The following is a 19,348-nucleotide window of genomic DNA, read 5'->3' as shown; positions in this document are numbered from 1 at the left end:
GTTACCACATTTTACTTACCCATCTCCCTACAGGTGAACAGCTGGATTATTTCCACTACGTTGCTGTTAAAAACAGAGCTATAATGAATATTCTCGTATTTGCTCCTTGTGCACAGTTGCTGAAATTGTTTATGGTGGTTATTGTCATAGATATTTTCAGAACTTCCTTATAACACATAATGAACTCTGAAAAATTTAAATGACTGCTTCATTGTTCTATGCATATATGTAGTTTTTTCTGTTTTTTGTTTGTTTTTTTTTAAGACAGGGTCTCACTGTCACCCAGGCTGGAGTGCAGTGGTGCAATCTCGGCTCACTGCAACCTCCAGCTCCCAGATTCAAGTGATCTCATGCTTGAGCCTCTCGAGTAGCGGGATTACAAGTGTGTGCCACCATGCCTGGCTAATTTTTGTAAAGACGGGGTCTCGCTGTATTGGCCAGGCTGGTCTTGAACTCCTGGCTTTGAGTGATCCACCCCCCTCAGCCTCCCAAAGTGCTGGAATTACAGGCATGAGCCACCACACCTGGCCCATATATGTAATCTTAAATGTCTCTGGATTCGTATGGTTTGATTCCTTAGATTATGTTAACACCTTATACTAAGATGAAAGAGATGGCAAAGTCAGCAGTAATGATCCTTGCACCTCAAAAAGAGAAGTAGGATGTTATGATACTATCTGACCCTTGTTTGTCTTTTTTATGTGTGTGTCCTAGCTCCCCAGCTAGACCAGGAGCTTCTTGTCAGGAATGATTGTGTGTTAGACTTCTTAGAATTCTCAGCACGTAGGAGAATGGCCTTTACTTGATGTAACCTCTTGCTCCTAAGGGTGTGCCCTCATACCAGCACCATTGCCAATACCCGGGTACTTGTTAGAAATGCAGAATCTTAGGTCCCACCCCAGACCTACTGAATCAGGCTCTGCATTTTAACAAGATCCTCAAGTGACATTAAAGTCTGAGCAGCACTGTTGTAAACTCATTGCTCCCAGGACCTCACCAACATATGTGTTTAATTTTGATGATGTTAACACCAATATCTCATATTCCCGGATCCCACCTTTATTTACTCTCAGGGACCTTAACTGATATAGTGCCATACGACGAGTGTTTCATGCTCCAGTGTGCTCTGGAGTAAGAAAAAGGGTATTCTCAGATCACAAGGTCAGGAGATCGAGACCATCCTGGCTAACACGGTGAAACCCCGTCTCTACTAAAAACACAAAAAATTAGCCGGGCGTGGTAGTGGGCACGTGTAGTCCCAGCTACTCAGGACACTGAGGCAGGAGGATGGTGTGAACCCTGGAGGCGGAGCTAGCAGTGAGCAGAGATCATGCCACTGCACTCCAGCCTGGGCGACAGAGCGAGACTCCGTCTCAAAAAAACAAAAGAAAAAAAAAAGAAAAAGGGCATTCTCAGGCCAGCAAGTCAAAAGAAGGTGACGTCTGAGCAAGTCTTCTAGGACTTGTAGCCATCAACTAGGTAGAAGGGTGTTCTAGGCAGAGGGAATGAAGTGGGAAACGCATGCATGCTTGAGACATGTTTAGGGAGCTTCGAGTAATTGAGTGCATATGAAGAAGTAGCCCAACAGGAAACTGATAGCAAATTATGAAAGATCTTGTTTACTAAGTGAAAGAGTTCTGTTTTTATCATATAGGCAGGCTGGGCAAAACTAGTGAAGTATTTTTGGTAATAAACGGCAAAATTAGATTTGTAATATAGATACGTCACTCTGGAAGCTCTTTTGAGGTTGAATTTGGGGGAGGATGTACCTTGGCAAAAATAAGCGAGCCTAACAGATGGCAAGGTGGCCAGCACGTCTGCAAGTGACCCATCGACTAAGTTCAACACAGGGAGGCTTAAGACAGCCCACCAGAGAGGGGCTGCCCTATGTGGCTGAAAGATTTGGAATCTGTGTGGCTAATCTAGATTGCTCATCTGTGATGGAGCTGACAAGAGTGAGCTGCAGGAGCACCTCTCTAGGTTGAGTGTTACAAAAATGGGCAACATGAATTCTCTCAGCAGGTGCGTTGGTAAGATCAGCACTCAAATTGTTCAGGTTGTACACATAGACTTGAAGGCAACACAGAACTACTGATGTTTTTGAGACATATGTACTCAATTCAATAAACATTTGAGCATCATATGTGTGTAATGCTCATGGAAGGATAAAAGTATTATGGTACGGTCACAAAAGCTTAAGAATCATCAACCCCAGTTCCTTAATATATGGATTTTAACAGGTTCCCTTTGCACCCAAGTACAACCCAAGATTCAACTCTGCGTCATCCCACTCTAGGAACTGCTTTGTGAACCGCAGGGAGGAAGGGCCTTGCAACATCTGAAACACTGATTCATTCACTTGAACCTGTACTCAGGAGTTCTGAGAGGGACACAGTATCCAGAGGTGTGCCATCATCTCTTGGCACGACGTATCTATCTCAAACTCCATGCAGCTGATGTAGCCAAAGGAGAATGGGCCTCTTACCCAGTAGGGATACAGTACATGTAATTACCACTGCCACAGCAGCAAAAGCTAACATTTGCTAGTATTTATGTCCCAAGTCTTGTGTTCAATACCTTATTTACATCATCTCACCTAGACCTCATATAAATCCATAAGGTAGAGACGATTATTTTTCAATAATTGTTTTAATGAAGTATAGGACATATATAAAAGTGCACAAAGCACATGCAAAATCTTTGCTTGTATCTGATACCAGGCTGCAAATTCATGGAGGACAGAGACTATCTTTTTCATCCTATGCCTCCACAGCACCTGGGATCAAGCCTTGACGTACTTATTAATGTTTGTTAAGTGGTTAAATAATAAGTTAATAACCAAAAGAAAATAAATGCCCCCTTGTCTTAATAGTCCTGAACTTTTGGTACATGTCACCATCACCCGTGGAACTCTAAATGTCATAGCTGCCAATACCCTGTGCCTGGAGACCTGATTCAGTACCTGGATTTTTGATTAGACAAATATTTTCATTCACCTTTAACTCCATGCTTTTCTCAAATGAGAGCATGACTTCACTAAATGAAATGACTTCACTAAATCATAGGGCTAAAAGCATGATGATGTGCATCTATCATGTCTTTACCTCTAAAGTGATTTTCTTTACACAACTCTTCCTTCCAAATAGTTAAAGTACTCTAGGGAATATCATTTAAATGGATTTTTAAAACCCACTCTTTCAACATTTTACATCAAAAGGGTAATAGTAATCATTGGAATTACAATGAAAAATGTTCTGGCAGTGCATTAAAGGAGAACCATTACTAGGTTGAGAAGAAATTCATTAAGATTATGGATATCAGTAATATCCAGAGAATTTAGAGTGGTATTTTACAAATGTAATATTCTGAAATTTGCTCTATTTTTGTTGTTAGTAGAACCTTATCAATGTTCTATTATGACAAGAATCTAAATTGTAAAGAAACTTTGAAATGATGTACATTTATGTTGCTGTTAGGAACATACTAAATTTCACACCATCAATTTCATTTATTCAATTATGCATTCACCTAATAAATGTTAGATGAGCACTACCCTAGGTACTAGAAATAGAAATTAAAATACAGTACCTTCCTTTAAAGTCATCAGTTTAGTGGAGTAGACAGTTTAGGAAATTAGAAATTCCAATGGATATGATAAACACAATATTATAGACACACACAAGGCACTGCAGAGGCTAGAAGAGGAGCAACAAATTTGGGGATGGAGAGTGGAGATAAGATGTCAGTGAAGGCTTCCAGGAGGAGTAACTCTTGAGCTTTGAATTTTATCTTAAGGAAAAAAACAGGAGGCAGCTGTATCCATCAGAATTCTTAGTCACCAGCAACAGAAATCAGCATTGCCTGATTAAGCAGAAAAGAAACTTATTAAAATGTTGTTAGGTAGCTCACAGAATTTCCTGGATTACTCAAGAACCGGACTCAGAGTCCACACAGCCAGAAATATCTCTAAAAATCATGCCAGAGTTCTGGTCTAGTGAGAATACAGCTGAAGCTGACGTTGCCAGTACCACTGCCCCTAGACATTAAGCAGCAACCAGCACCTGGTGTCCCAGAAGGTAGTCTTGCGGCAGCTGCTAACATCACCATCAGAGAAAAATTCTCTGTAGTTCTTGCTTCCAAGTGCCACTAGCTCCCAAAACAAAGTCTGGAACAGAGACATCCGATCAGCCCAGCCTAGGTCACAGGCCTGCACCCAGCTGCAAAGGAAGCTGGGAAAATAGGTATCCCTGTTTTCAATATCAATCACTGCACAACAAACCACCTTAGTGGTTTAAAACATCCATAACCGTAATTATACCCCGATATTCTGTAGGTTGACTTGGCTCAACTGGACAGTTCTTCTGCTCCAAGTGTTATCTGCTGGGCCAGCAATCATCTGAAGGCTTCTCTGCCTGGGATGCTCAAGACAGTTCACTCATATAGCTGGCTGTTGTCTGCGAGCTCAGTCGGAGCAGGTCGGTTCTCCTCCATGGGGCTTCCACGGCATGGTGCCCTGAAGATAGTTGTACATTTTACAAAATATCTCCCTTCCAAGAGGAAGCATCCCAAGCAACAAGATCAGAAGCTTCAGATCTCTTAATGCTCAGCCTGGGAAGTTACAGAGCATCACTTCTACCCATTCTAGGAGTCAAACCAAGTCACAGGCTAGCACGCGCTCAAGAAGAAAAACAAGCTCCACTTCACGATGCAAGGAATAGGCAAAAAAAAAAAAAAAAAAAAAAAAAAAAAAAAAAAAAAAAAAAAGCAGCTATCTTTAATTCCCTACACTGGCATTTTCAGCTTTCATACTCAGATGAAGGCTTTCCCCCCCTACCTAGACTCATAAGTTGGAGATTTACTGAAATTCAAGAAATGAGTTTAGATGTTGAGCCATTAATGACAACAAAAAGACAGCTGTTCACTGTTGGAAGAAGAGCATTCAAAGCAGAGGGAACAGTATTGGAAAGTCATAGAGAGGACTTCAGCTGATACTGCCACTTAAATAGTGCACTACTCGTGATGATATAATTCCTGGTGTTTTCTTGCTAACACTGCATTAGAACTGCTCCTTGTTGAGTAGAGTTGTAATTCTACTGTATTTGTGCACATTAGAGGGTTTAAACTAATTACAATTGATTCAGAAGTTGCAGTACTTGCTTGTTTTTTCCTTTCTATATCTTTAAAATCCTTTTCAAGATCATTGTTAACAAGATCTGTTGCAGGATCAGAAATGTGTATTTGACAATGATAGCCTAGGGAATGCAGTAATTTGGAAATAAATAAATCCAGATCTCATCTGCATACTAAGGCATTTTAAATTTTCTTTTCTTTTCATTATGAATATATTCAAAGTGGAAAAAAGTAGAAAGAATGGTACAATAAACACCAATATTTTCATGACCTAGATTTGATTTAATAATTGCTGGCATTTTGCCATGCTTACTTTATGTATATGGAGTATTTTTCCTGAACTATCTTAAAATAAGTTACAGACATCGTGATATCTGCAAAAAGTAAGGGCATTCTCTTACATATCCATAATTTCATTATTCTATCTTAAAAATTTGACAATAATTCCCTGAATATTTAATATGGGCTCAGAGGCCAGACCACCAGAATTATTGTCTCTATCAGCTCCAGCACACCAGAGGTCCAAAATGTCAGCAGGGAGTTCAGCATTGACAATCTCTGGAAAGCTAGTGTGACAGTGTGGCTCCCCAAGTGATTTTAAGTCTTGGAGAGCAGCAGCAGACCCTGGAGGGACCCAGAATTAGCAACCCCAGTAGACAGAATTACCTGAGGCAATATCAGTGGCAGCTGGCAGCTTTAGGGTGTCCTGAAACAGGGTTTCAAAGGGGGCATTTATTTTATTTTGGCTATTTGCTTATTATTTAACCATTTAACAAGCATTAACGAGTAGGTCAAGACTTATCCCAGGAGCTGTGGGGGCAAAAGATGAAAAAGGTATTCCCTGTCCTCCAGGAGCTTGCAGCCTAATATCAGGTACAGATAAGTTTTGCATGTGCTTTACGCACTTTTCTATTCAGTTACAGACATCATGACATTTTGGCCATCTGCAAAAAGTAAAGACATTCTCTTATATCTCTGTAATTTCATTATTCTATCTTTAAAAAATTGACAATAATTCCCTGAATATTTAATGCCAGGCCATATTCAGACTTCCTCAGCTATCTCCAAAATGTCTTTTAGAAATGGTTAATTCAAGTAAGAATTCAATTAACAACCATGCATTTCACGTGGTCATTAATCCTCTAAAGTCTCTTTTAATCTAGAATATTACTTTTGAAGAGACCAAGTTATCTGTCTTGTAAAATAATCCGTATACTATATGTGCATGCTTGTTTCCTTATAGAGTCATTTAACTGGTTTCTCCAGTATTTCCTGTAAACTGGAAGCTGAATTTAAAGGCTTATTTAGATTCCAGGATAAATATGTTTGGCAAGAATACTGTGCAGTTCTGTATCTGTGTACTTTACATTGCATCACATCAGGAGGCCACTGTGTTCGATTTTCTTTGTCTTTTGGTGGGGGTGGGGGAGGGAGGCAGTGAAGCAAAAATAATACCTACCAGGCTGGATGAGGCAAAATAGTCTAAGTCAGGGTCACAGTGGAACCAAAGGTATAGTAGAGAGATGTGTTAACCAGCCCCCTAGGATGTTGTCTGCCTCTGAGCCCTTGGCTTTGGGCTGAATCCCTCACCTGAGAGGACAGATGCTCCTCTTGATGGTATTAATGAAGGGAAGCAAAGGGCCCACCCACAAGATCCTCCTCTACCCCAGGGCAAGCTCCCAGCACAGCCTCTGCACAGGTCTCTCCTGCCCAGCTCTGGGTGAGGAATGCTCTGATTTCTTAATAAGAAAAACAATACAATACAGCAACACTTATTTCATGGGCCCTACAGAGCTATAAGAACTTAGAGTCTGGTGCACTCAATACGGGCACAGACTAGAGCACTAGAATTATCATCTTTGTCAGCTCTAGCACACCAGAGGTCCAAAATGTCATCAGGGAGTTCTGCATTGACAATCTCTGGAAAGCCAGTGTGGCAGTGTGTTCAGGGCAGCAGCAGCAGACACTTGAGGGACTCAGAATTAGCAGCCCCAGTAGACAGAATTCTCTGAGGCAGTATCAGTGGCAACTGGCAGCTTTAGGGTGTTCTGAAACAAGTTTGTTCTCAAACTTGGCACAACTGATATTTTGGGCTGGATAATTCTGCATTTTGGGGGATTTTCCTCTGTACTGTAGGATGTTTAGAGGTATTTCTAGCCTCTACCTACTAGATGCCAGTTGTAGTCCCACCCCAACTGTGACAACTAATGGTGTCTCCAGACATGGGTAAATGTCACCAGGTTGGTGGGGAGGGGCTTGTGTCAGCATTGTCCCATGTGAGAATCTTTGGTCTGGGGGAAAGGTCAATTTGGTGACAGTAAGGTTTTCCATTAAGAGACTAATACTGGGCTCAATATAGGAATCTTTTACATACATTAGTTCATTTCAGGTGGATAGCAACTCTGTGGGGCGGGAACATTTTCTTGATTTTTGCAGCTGAGGAAAGTTCTCTGCAAGGTTCCATGATGTTGCTAACATTCATACCTGGGCCAATGCCACTTTGACGCTGATCCTGTTCATATACCAAGCTGCCTCTTTCTGACAGCACAATGTCAGCATCCTAGGCCTGGCTGCAACAGAGAAGTGTGGTGGACAGTCTTTTTTTGAGACAGGGTCTCACTGTGTCCCCCAGGCTAGAGTGAAGTGGCTCAGTCACTTCTCACTGCAGCCTCAACCTCCCAGGCTCAAGTGATCCTCCTACTTCAGCCTCCCGAGTAGCTGGGACCAGAGGTGTGTCCCAACACACCTGGCTAATTTTTAAAATTATTTGTAGAGATGGGGTCTCCCTATGTTGCCCAGGCTTGGGACAGTCTTGAAGGAGCATCATCTCAGGGCCAGGAGCAGCTTCTGGGTTCATAGCATTGATCTGGTTAGAGTTCCCAAGGGGCAATGGGAAGTTCCACTGGCGCTCTTCATGGGGCCACCTGAATGAAGACTCGAAGAGGAGATAGCCAGGAGAGTAGCTTTGGAGCTAGGGGGACATGGAACATGTTAAAGACTTTGAAGTGAAAGTCGTGGGCTCCTGAGAAATAACAATGAGGGGATTATCCCTAAATTCTTTATATACAAGATCCTAGGCTCCAAAGACATTTGAGATCATTCAAGACTTGCAACATGAGAACAGTGCCTGGACAAACCATACTTCACTGGAACAGCATAGGGCTGAGAGAAGCTCCCTCTGGGACCCCTGCAGAGAGGAAGGGCTGGTTCTTGGGAAGGGGAGGGCCTAATGCATGGGGCCTCAAGGAGCCTGGAGAAGTACTCCTCGGCAGAACCAATTGTATACACTGGGGCAAACACATATCTGAAAGGAAGCATTTCTCAAACTATTCCAGCAGATCTTCCTGTTCTTTGAACATGTTACTTTTATTGTCAATCCTATGCAGCTTCAGCACTTAATTATTCTCCATTTGATAGAATCAGAAGTTTCAAGGTGACAATTGTTTCAGGTATATTGGTCTTGTCTCCCCAACTAGACTGTTAACTCCTGTTTCTGGGCAGGAACCAAGGCGTGTTTCTTTACAGTCCCTCAGCACAGAAATAGAGGAAGCTGAGTGCATCAAAGGTGTTCAGTAAGTTGTTAATTTAAAAGAAAATTACAAAATAAAATCAAGGATAGGATCGTAAATTGATATTACACCTCTATAATTATAAAACCATTGAAAGACATGATAAATAGCAAAGCCTCAAGAAAGCTATTAAAAATACATTAAATTTTTCAGCTGTGAGTGGCGGCTCATGCCTGTAATCCCAGCACTTTGAGAGGCCGAGGCAAGCAGATCACCTGAGGTCCGGAGTTCAAGACCAGACTGGCCAACATGGTGAAACCTCATCTGTACTAAAAATACAAAAATTAGCTGGCCGTGGTGGTACACACCCGTAATTCCAGCTACTAGGGATGCTGAGGCAGGAGAATAGCTTGAACCCAGGAAGTGGAGGTTGCGGTGAGCCAAGATTGCACCACTGTACTCCAGCCTGGGCAACAAGAGCAAGACTCCATCTAAAAAAAAAAAAATTATTTTTTTTTCTAGTACTACCTATGCCACTCCTTCAAGGGAATGTCATTTATTGAATAAATATGTATTGCCATCAACCATGTACCTGGCCATGTTCGTGAAGTTGGGAATATAGAAATGAATAAAGCAGACAGAAATCTCTGCTTTCATGCAACTGTTAAAATTGCATGAAAACTACCTCTATTGTATTTCCCTGGATCCTATGACTACACATTTACACTACAAATTTAAAGACAGATGTAGGTTTTAAACAAAGGTTCAGCATTGTACAATAGAAATATAATGTGAGCCACATTGCAATTTAAAATTTTCTAGTAGCTACAGTTTTAAAATGTAAAAAGAAACAGGTGAAATTAATTTTAATGTTTTACTTTATATATTTTTGTCATGACTCACAGCAAGGTTTCCACTTCTCTTCACCTTGAAATAAGGGACAGAAGTAGAAACAGAGTTATCACTTGACTGTTCCACAGTGCCCTGAGGCCAATCTCCTTCAAAATAAAGGAGACTTTTCTCCAGAGAGACAAGTTGCTCAGAAAGGTCATGTTTTCTCCAGGTGATCAGGCTGAATTTCACAACATAGCAGGTTGATAGTGGAACCATTTCTGCAATCAGTATAGCACATAATGAGCCCTTCAAAGCTTTGCTCAGAGCCAAGAGAGAGGCTTGAAGACTAGAATAAAGAAGAAGGTTGGGCTGCAGCTCCCTTCAGGAGAACACTCCATCTATATTGCTCCATATGTGGTAAGCCCATGAGTGGGTACAGGTTCAGTTCTGGGGGCTGTGAATTGCAAGATCAAGGTGCCAAGAGATTTGGTTGTTCGGTGTATGCTGTTCTCTGCTTCCAAGATGGCACCTTGTTGCTGAATCCTCCAAAGAGGGTGGAACACTGTGTCCTCATGTGGCAGAAGAATATGTCTAAATAAATCTAGGAAATGACTTTGGGGTCTTTGATTTAAATGTTATGTATTAATGTCAATTACCACTACCAGAAGCCCATCCTTCAAAATTTTTTCCTTGGAAAGTTCTATAAAATTTGATAGAACTTTATATACAGAATTTGAGCCTTTAAAAATTTTGCTGAAAAAGTTTCAGCACCTTTAGAAATAATGTAGTCAAGCCAGGCGCGGTGGCTCAAGCCTGTAATCCCAGCACTTTGGGAGGCCGAGACGGGCGGATCACGAGGTCAGGAGATCGAGACCATCCTGGCTAACATGGTGAAACCCCATCTCTACTAAAATACAAAAAACTAGCCGGGCGAGCTGGCGGACGCCTGTAGTCCCAGCTACTCGGGAGGCTGAGGCAGGAGAATGGCGTGAACCCGGGAGGCGGAACTTGCAGTGAGCTGATCCGGCCACTGCACTCCAGCCTGGGCGACAGAGCGAGACTCCGTCTCAAAAAAAAAAAAAAAAAAAAGAAATAATGTAGTCAAATAGCAGTTTCTTCCCTACCTCTATAATTTTACAGATAAAATTAATGCTGTCTTAATAGGTTAAGATATATTAAATATTGAAATATTCAATATTTTCCCTGATATATTGAATATGTCCAGAAAGTTCTAGATATCCAGTATTCCAGAAAGTACTATAACACCAAATTGTAATTTTTATTATTTATGCAATAAATTTGATAAGCAAAACCAAGAAAGATCAGTGGGAATGATTAAGAAGCAAAATCTCTATTGCTCATCACACTTTGGGAAAGTTGCTCATTATTATCATTATTATTATTGAGAAAGGGTCTTGCTCTGTCAGCCAGGCTGGAGTGCAGTGGTGCAATCACAACTCCTTGACCTCATGGGCTTAGGTGATCCTCCCACCTCAGCCTCCCGAGTAGCTGGGACTACAGGAGCATGCCACCTCACCTGGCTAATTTTTTGTAAACATGGAGTTTCACCATGTTGCCCAGGCTGGTCCTGAACTCCTGGGCTCAAGTGATCTGCCCATCTCGGCCTCCCAAAGTGCTGGGATTACAGGCATCACCCACCATGCCCAGCATAATACCCTATTTTTATAAAACTGTATGAAGGACGTATTTCAAGAGGTAGTGGTGAAATAATACCTGTAATCCCAGCGTTTTGGGAAGCCAGGGTGGGTGAATTGCTTGAGCCCAAGAGTTTGAGACCAACCTGGACAATATAGTGAGACCCCATCTCTACAAAAAATAAAAAAATTAGCTGAGCATGATGACATGCACCTACAGACCCAGCTACTTGGGAGGCTGAGGTAGGAGGATCCCTTGAGCCCAGGAGGTTGAGTCTTCAGTGAGCTGTGATGGCACCACTGCACTCCAGCCTGCGCAATGAAAGGAGAACCTGTCTCAAAAAAATAAAAATAAAAATAAATAAATAAATAAATAAAATCTTAGGTAAATGTTTAGATACAGAAAGGACCTTGGGGATTATCTGGTGCATATTTCTTAAGCTGTGTTTCAAAGACCCTCTTCCGTGAATGAGCTTTAGGATGAGAAATTTGAGTGTCCATGGATATAAGCGTTTTTCTACAGAAAGAGCCAAAGATTTTACCATATTCTTAAAGAGATACATGTGCCAAAACATTATTTGTCCTAAAAGGGTTGAGAACCTGTGATCTGACTATATTCTCTCATTTGTTATATAAGGAGACTGAGCTCAAGAGAGTTTACATAACTTATACAAAATCACAGTGACAACAGAACCTGGTCATAGACCCAGGTTCTCCACATATTGCCTTTCCAGAACACCACCACATTGCTGAGGTTTTGTTCTTGTCTGTTAATTTCTTATACAATATAAAATGAATTAAATTGTTTTCACTTTTTAGTCTAGTCAATCTTTTTTCCCCTCTTAATTATTATTCACTGTTGGTTGGTAAGGAGGTGGTAAAATTAGTACACTTCTATATTGCTGGTGGCATTCTAAATTAGCAGTCTCTTGGAAAATAATATGAGATGATAAATTACCAACAAAACATTCATAGCCTTTTGGCTTATTAACTTTTATACTGAGAAAAAAAAATCCTAAAATTGAACAAAGCCACACACACAAAATGTTCATCTAAGTATTATTTTATAATAGTGAAAAATATCCATATAGTGGCCATTCCATTGACTACTAAGCAGCCAATTAAAATTAAGGTTTTATATTAAACAATGGGAGGAAATGCTACAACACAACATTAGGTGAAAAAAGGGACACAAAATCTACTTAAATTATGATTACAAGTTTGTAAAAAGTACGCACAGGAAAAAAACTAGAAGTAAATACAACAAATGGTAATTTTTTCTTCTTCTTCTTTTCTTGATGCCAAATCTTAGATAATGCAGTTATGGCCATAATTTTAAAAGGTAAGTAAAACAATACTATCATTGACTCCAAATGAAATGGACTTTATATTTCCCAGATTTATCATCTTAAAAACACTCAAATACTTTCCTTTTGTAATAAAATTTCATAAGTATTAGAGCACTGTCTTCAGAATTGTATGTAAGATTACCAATTACAAGTTAGTTGGCCAAATAGGTACTCAGTTTCCCTATTACAAAATTGTAAGCTGATGGGGGGTGTGCAATTTAATTATTTTTTGAGACAGGGTTTCACTCTGTGGCCCAGGCTGGAGTGCAGTTTAAATTCATTTAAACATGTTCTTAGTGTAGGGTCTGCTTTAAGGTCTAGTCATATGTTCTTATTTTGATATTTCTGTTTAGTAGAGCTATAAAATGAAAAGCATGTGTTCGTTTAAAATCAATTTCTAGTTTCTACACACAAATTCAAGCTTGCACACGAGCTAAACCAGCAGGGGGCGAAATACAATAGGCATAAATTTGACAAGCCATATAGATTTTTCTTACTTTAGTGACTGAGCAATAACACAAAATCCAGCATCACCACAAAGCAATTGATACTCCCATTTAAAGGGATGCAGTCTCCGTACATCTTACAGTGATTGAGTAGTAAAAAGACAAATGCGGGTCTATTGGAGCGCTCCGAGTTAATTTGTCTAGAAGGTTGCAGAGGCGGGATAAATCCTGATGAACTGCTATTGTCCTCATCTTTCTCCTGATTTGTATAATTCCTCGGGGTGGACACTTCTCTGTGCCTGAGGGGGAGTTTTCCATTCTTGTTTCTTTGCGTAACTGCTGAGCTTTGATGTTTCGGAACTATTTTAAATTATTCAAATTACGATGCAGACGTTTGGCAAATATGGGCAGAATGAGGAGCCGGCGGGGCTCATGATTTGTAGGACCCCGGGCTCATCATCCGAGACAGTAATAATAATCCTGTAGCCTGTAGTCTGATGGTTACACTGGCCGGTGTTCTAACGGATATTCATGGTAAAGGAGGAGGAAAGGTAACAAAAACGCAAATAATCAACTGCTCAGGACTGATGATGGAAACAAAATCTGTTACGACCTCTGTTCCAGAAATGCGTTTGAATGCAGAAGTTTATGGTGATCTCTTTAGCTTCACTGGATATTCCCCGGAAGGATCTATGAAAAACGACCACCTTCTCCATCCGTTAGCCAAATTCCGGACTACTATTTTTTTGTTGGTCTCGAAGACGATTTGTCAGTTTGGCGGCTGCTTTCCCACCTTAAATTCTATTTATCGCAATCTCTTGTTATTTGTTAAATACCCAGCTTCTTCCTTTGTGGGCATAAACTTACAAAGAGGAAGAGACAGGCTGTGAGTGAAAAAGTCGTTTTTCGGGGCGAAAAGGGCAAGCTGACGAATGCTCTCTAGCAGGTTTTTCGTAAAACGGGTTCTATATTTCCAAACCTTTACAATTTTATTTGGAGAGCAAGACTTAACCCGGTCCTGAGCTGAACGTTAACCAGCTGAGAGGAGCACCTGTCCCTTGCCGGGAGCGCAGCCTCAGCGGGCGCCTGAGTGCGGGAAGACTTCTATTCCCCTACAGCTCTACGACTCGCAAGGAAGTAAAAGGAAAGGGCAGCTTGCCCGCACCCAAAATGGCGGCCGGCGTTCTGCACGACAGCGCCTGCGCAGGGGTAAGCGTTCTGTGACACCAATTCCCCTGGAGTGTCCTCCCCCACCCCACAGCACCCACCAGCGCCCGGTCCCGACCTAGCCACCTGCGCCCGGAAGTGACGTGTCGGCGGCAGCGGTTCCCCCGCTGCATGATGGGAGAGTGTGTGGAGTGGGCGGGGGGTCTCCGCGGAGGAGGTGGAGGCGGCGGCGGCGGAAGAGGGCGGAGGGTAGTGGGATGGGGGTCCCGCGGCAGCGGTGAAACTCCGGGTGGGTGTCCATGGGGCTGCTGCGCTGACAGGGCTGTGAGCAGCCGGCCTTCCGCTTTCACCAGTTCCGCGTCGGAATAGACGGTCCTTCCCCGGGGAGCCAGTTCCTCCCCGGGCCCCTGAGCCATGCCCATCGCGGCCGCCCCGAAGGAACCAGGTAAGCGCCGCCGCTCCGCTCCCCTAGCTGCGCCGGCGAAAGAGGGTGTGGGGACCGGGCCCGGCCCAGCAGCCGGACCCTCACCCGGGCCGGGAGCATCTGCCCGCCGCGGAACCGGGGGCTGCGAGGACGGAGCCGGCTCTGCGGGCCTGCGGGCTCCCGGCTTGGGCTCTGCTCTCTTCTGCGGCGAGTGCGGGAACGCCGCTGGTGGCGCCCGAAGCGCACGGCCCCCTCCTCGCCATCCCGAGCACCGACCGGGGAAGTGGGAGTCCTTCCCTCCCCGGCCACCGCCGGCTCTCCCTGCCCCTTTGCTTCCAGCTGCCCAAAGCTCCGCTCCGGCTGCGTTCTCCTGGGAGCTGTTCAGAAGTTTGGGGCTTTGCTCTGGCTTCCTCGCTCTCCCTCCCCCTCCCTCGTGACAGGTGTAAACACTGCCTCCTTCACCCAGGCCCGAGGCTGGCCGCGACCTGAGTGCTGCTTCCAAGGGTCTCTGAAGCAAGCGAATTTGGAATTCTCCAACAGGCAGAGGGCACAGCCCCAAAGCTCGCTCATCCCTTCCTGAGAGTACCTTTTCTGCTGTCTTCTTGCACTCTTCAAGAAATTATCTGCGTCTCCTCCCCAGATTGCGTTTGAAAAGTTGAGCCATTATTCTTTAAGCGCCTGGTTTGGCAGGTGCTGCGTCTTGCTTGGGGCAGAGGCAGAGTATGGGGTGAGCGGTGGTAGGGTCCTTGCTCTATTAGGAAAGTAGTGGGGATACCAAGGTTTTTTTTCCTTGTTGCTTTGTGCAAGTTATAGCTTGGTTATACCGAGTCTTTTCTGTTGGGGCCGAGGGAAGAACTGACTCATACATGTAAATTTTTTATTGGGTAGGGGGATGAAACAAAAGTAATGGTTCCGTTTCAAAGTTCTCACTTTAGGAGAAGTAAAGTAGAACTTTGGTTTTCAACTTTTCCTACGGTATAAGTCTTCCTTCCACCTCGTATTCCGAGGATTTTATTTGGTGGAGGGGAGACACAGAGTTTATCTTTGATGTTACACTTAATTGTTGCTTTCAGTTAACCTCTTAGACATTAAAATGTATGCTAAACTCTAGGGACAATAAATGTTTCAACATTATTATGTTAATATAATTAGCATAGTCACGTACATTTTATATGCTTTGCCATATTTAAATGTTGGCTTTTTTAGTAGTCATTTTTAACACTTTGCAGAGGTGTATTTGTTTAAACAAAGTATCTGTAGTAGTCTCCTAAATTTTGTTCATAAAGATATTTCACATGGATTAAAAGACAGATCTTGTGTAAAACATGTAGCCCAGCAAACGGCACCTAGCAGATATTCATTAGATCTAGTTGTTCCTCCGTATATCAAATTAGATATATCAGTTGAACTTCAAAGTACATACTTATTTCTAAATCTTCAAAAACCTCTGGAAAGAAACCACTACAATTCACATAAAATGTAGGGCACTGAAGTTTTAATGTTTGCTGATCTTTTGACCTAGAGACTATTAAAAAATAATCCTATATCACAACGAGGATAATAGCATTGATACGTCTTGCAGAATCCAGTTTTCTTTATGAAAATTGTATAATCTGGGTGAATCCCATTATAAAACATCATTTTACATTTTCATTTGTTCTGCTTACAGTTTTGAAAACTAATTCAGAAATGTAATGAAATTTGAGTACCAAATAATGTTTTATTTTGTGTGAAATCTAAAGTGCTTTCCTTAGCAGGCAGTCTTTGAATAGCATCTCATTAAGGGATTGCCCCTTCTCTCCCAACCCTTCCCCAAATCTCATAAAAGGAGGCCGCTAAGTATTTAGGTATTTTAAATCATCATAAATTATTTAAATAAAGTGTTTATATTCTAATTTAATGTTACCTACACTTTGTAGATTAAAAAAATAAAGCTTTTTCCCTCTATTCTTAGCACTTTCAGTTCCTCTTTAAATAGAATAGTGAATCTTTCTAGCCGGAACTTTATAAGTATTTTTAGTTTTTACACTATTTTGAAAATCTGGCATTATATGGATTTTACGTATCTCATTTTGGTAATCTTTTGCTCTATCAGTTTGTGTATATATCAGATATAGTCAAGTCCTTTTGCAGGTTTATATGATAATTGCTAACATATGAGCAATATATATGTTGCTCATACATATTGCTTCCTGTGAGCAAGATACTTTTCTAAATGCTTTATATACAGTGTACTAACTCAATCCGCACAACCTGTAAGGTAGTAAACAGTATTATCCCTCATTTTTCAGAGAGGAAACTGAGGCACAGAGATATTAAGTAACTTGCCTTAGATCAAACAGCTGGTAAGTGACAGCCATTTGACAGACCATTTATATAGTCTCAAGCAAAACTATACTGTATATTGTCTGTGATTTGTGCAGTGTGTAGCAAAAGTATAACAACGTGCATGGGAATGATAAACACCAAGCAGAATAAAGGTGACCTTTGGAGAACTTGAGAGGGATGAAGGATCTAGGAGGGGCCCATGGGTTTACAAACATATCTTTACATCCTTAAAAAAATCTGAAGTTGGCTTCGTAAGATATTAAGATTTAACACACCTGAGTGATGGTTACTTGATCATTCCTTACAGCTTTTTCCCCCTAAGGTTTGTATATGCATGAAATTCTTCACAATGAAATTAAAAGTTTAAAGGCCGGGCGCAGTGGCTCACACCTGTAATCCCAGCACTTTGGGAGGCTGAGGTGGACAGATCACCTGAGGTCGGGAGTTCAAGACCAGCCTGACCAGCATGGAGAAACCCCTTCTCTACTAAAAATACAAAATTAGCCGGGTGTGGTGGCACATGCCTGTAATCCCAACTATTCGGGAGACCGAGGCAGGAGAAACGCTTGAACCCGGGAGGCAGAGGTTGCAGTGAGTTGAGATCACACCAGTGCACTCCAGCCTGGGCAACAACAAGACCAAAACACCATCTCAAAAGAAAAAAAAAAAAAAAAAAAAAAGAAATTAAAAGTTTAGGTATTTAACTTTAAAACATGTATCAAGTATCACTCTTCTTTCTGCATTGTATATGCTGAAAGAGGACCTGGAAGGAGTTAGTATTATTTTATGTTGACTTTCTTTTAAAATACAAGGAGCTTCTAAGTTTAAAAAAAAAAAAAAAAATTAATTAAGGATTGTTGGCCTCTCCAGATTCCTCTGTGTTAACTTACCTTGCCTGGGCTCTTCTCTATTGCTGGCAACCATTTAACAGTCCTTTATCACACTCCTAGTTTCTATTTCTGGCCTTACCCTCCTAGCATAGAGGCTCATAGGTCTGTGGATTAGACCTATTCCCAAGAAAAAGAAAAAGGTCAGAACTAAGTGAGGAGGAAGAAAGAAGGTGGGGAAATCACTGCTTATTGATTTGGGAGAATTGAAAAGAGGAGGGAAATAATGATTTAAGACTCCATCCTATGGTTGTCAGTTACTGTCACCCTTGTTCCAAATAGCTAACTTCAAGATAAGCCTTGCAAAGATAGATTGCTAATTAATTAAAGGTTAATTTACAGGCACTGTATTAGTGAATAATTCCCGTAGGAAAATTACACAGTAAATGATAATTTACTGTAGGTTCTCTTTATGTAAATATTTACAGTATGCCATAAACCATTTCAGTTAAATATCTGCTGACACCATGCATGTTATCTTCTTCCTTTCATTCATAAAACAAGTATCTCTTGAGCACCTGCTATTTGTCAGGCCCTGTTGTAGCTGCTGGGAATACTGAAATGAACAAACAAGAAAAAAATCTACCCGCCTACAGCTTCAGTTTCTTTGTGTATATATGTATGTACTCACATGTTTGTGTACGTATTTGGGACAAATAAGCAAATAGCAATAAAATGGCAGATGATGTTAAGTATCATCAGAAAAATAGAATCAGTTTTGGGGGATAGGGAGTGGTGAGTTTTTTGCTTTGAGCCAGTAGTAAGGGAGGTTGGTGGGGCTTGCTGTTTTATATAAGGTGGAGTCAGAGAAGGCTTAAACCCGAAGAAGGGGGAGCAAATAAGAAGAGTGGTAGAGACTGAAGTATGCCTGGAATAGTCAAGGAATTGTGGCAGAGGAGTCCAGGGTGAATAGAATAGGGTGAACAAGTAGAAGAGTAGTACGAATTATGATCGGAGTTAGAGGGTGAGAGGGGCAGTGTTTTAGGGTCCTTACAGAAATTCTAATGACTTAGGCTTTTTACTATGGGGGATGGTAAGTCATTGCAGGATTTTTGAGTAAAAGTGTAAGATAATTTATGTTGTAAAAGGATCTGTCTAGCTGCTATATAGAAAACAGACTATAGGAGTGGAATGTAAGAATAGAAGCAGAGTCAGGAGATAATTGTGTTGATATAGTTAAGAAGAGATGGTAGTGGCGTGAACCAAGATGGTAGCAGTAGAGATGGGAAGTGGTAGGACAGTTTCTTGAATTGGAACCTGCAATAATTCCCTCATTTTTAAACTCAGCTTACAGAGGCACTCCCTTCTGAAAGTTCAAGGCCCTCGCCACCTATGTTTCTAGCTTACTCCCTGTGCCTTTCATAGATCCTGTGTTCTAACCGTATTTTATTATGTGTCTTACTGTTCCTTGACAGGGGCCCTATGCTTTATCTTTAGTGACTACCATTTCCTCTGTCAATTAAATCCTTCCTATTTCAAATTTTCTCCTTATGAAGTTTTTTTTTTTTTTTTTAACCATTCCTTCTCTTCCCAATCAAGTGTGATATTTTTCTTAGAATCTCGGTAGCCACATTTTGCTGCAGTGATGTTTATATTCTGCAAAAAACATATGCGTTATT

General features: G+C 41.5%; 2 protein-coding genes across 4 annotated transcripts in view; one reads left to right on the top strand and one right to left on the bottom strand.

The window, feature by feature from the left end:
* Nucleotides 1-12,175: 12,175 nt before the first annotated feature.
* On the bottom strand, nucleotides 12,176-14,532 carry LOC108540812 (mulatexin-like). Its single transcript, XM_017890041.1, has one exon. It carries the CDS (start codon nucleotides 14,510-14,512, stop codon nucleotides 14,036-14,038), a length of 477 nt encoding a protein of 158 aa, XP_017745530.1. The 5' UTR covers nucleotides 14,513-14,532; the 3' UTR covers nucleotides 12,176-14,035.
* The window catches only part of AFTPH (aftiphilin), a 71,343-nt gene continuing 66,231 nt past the window's right edge, over nucleotides 14,237-19,348 (top strand). For all 3 annotated transcript variants that reach the window (XR_001888773.1, XM_017890040.1, XM_017890039.1), the window contains exon 1: nucleotides 14,237-14,535. The gene's annotated coding sequence lies outside the window, so the exon portion shown is untranslated. The remainder of the gene's footprint in view (nucleotides 14,536-19,348) is intronic.

This window comes from Rhinopithecus bieti, unplaced genomic scaffold (assembly GCF_001698545.2).
Source record: "Rhinopithecus bieti isolate Rb0 unplaced genomic scaffold, ASM169854v2 scaffold_19018, whole genome shotgun sequence".
NCBI lineage: Eukaryota > Metazoa > Chordata > Mammalia > Primates > Cercopithecidae > Rhinopithecus > Rhinopithecus bieti.
The sequence above is the reverse complement of the archived record's forward strand: the minus strand, read 5'-3'. Positions and strand labels throughout refer to the sequence as shown.

Excerpts from the sequence above, each read along its gene's own strand:
- LOC108540812 (XM_017890041.1), bottom strand. The coding sequence starts at position 14,512 with ATGGGCATGGCTCAGGGGCCCGGGGAGGAACTGGCTCCCCGGGGAAGG.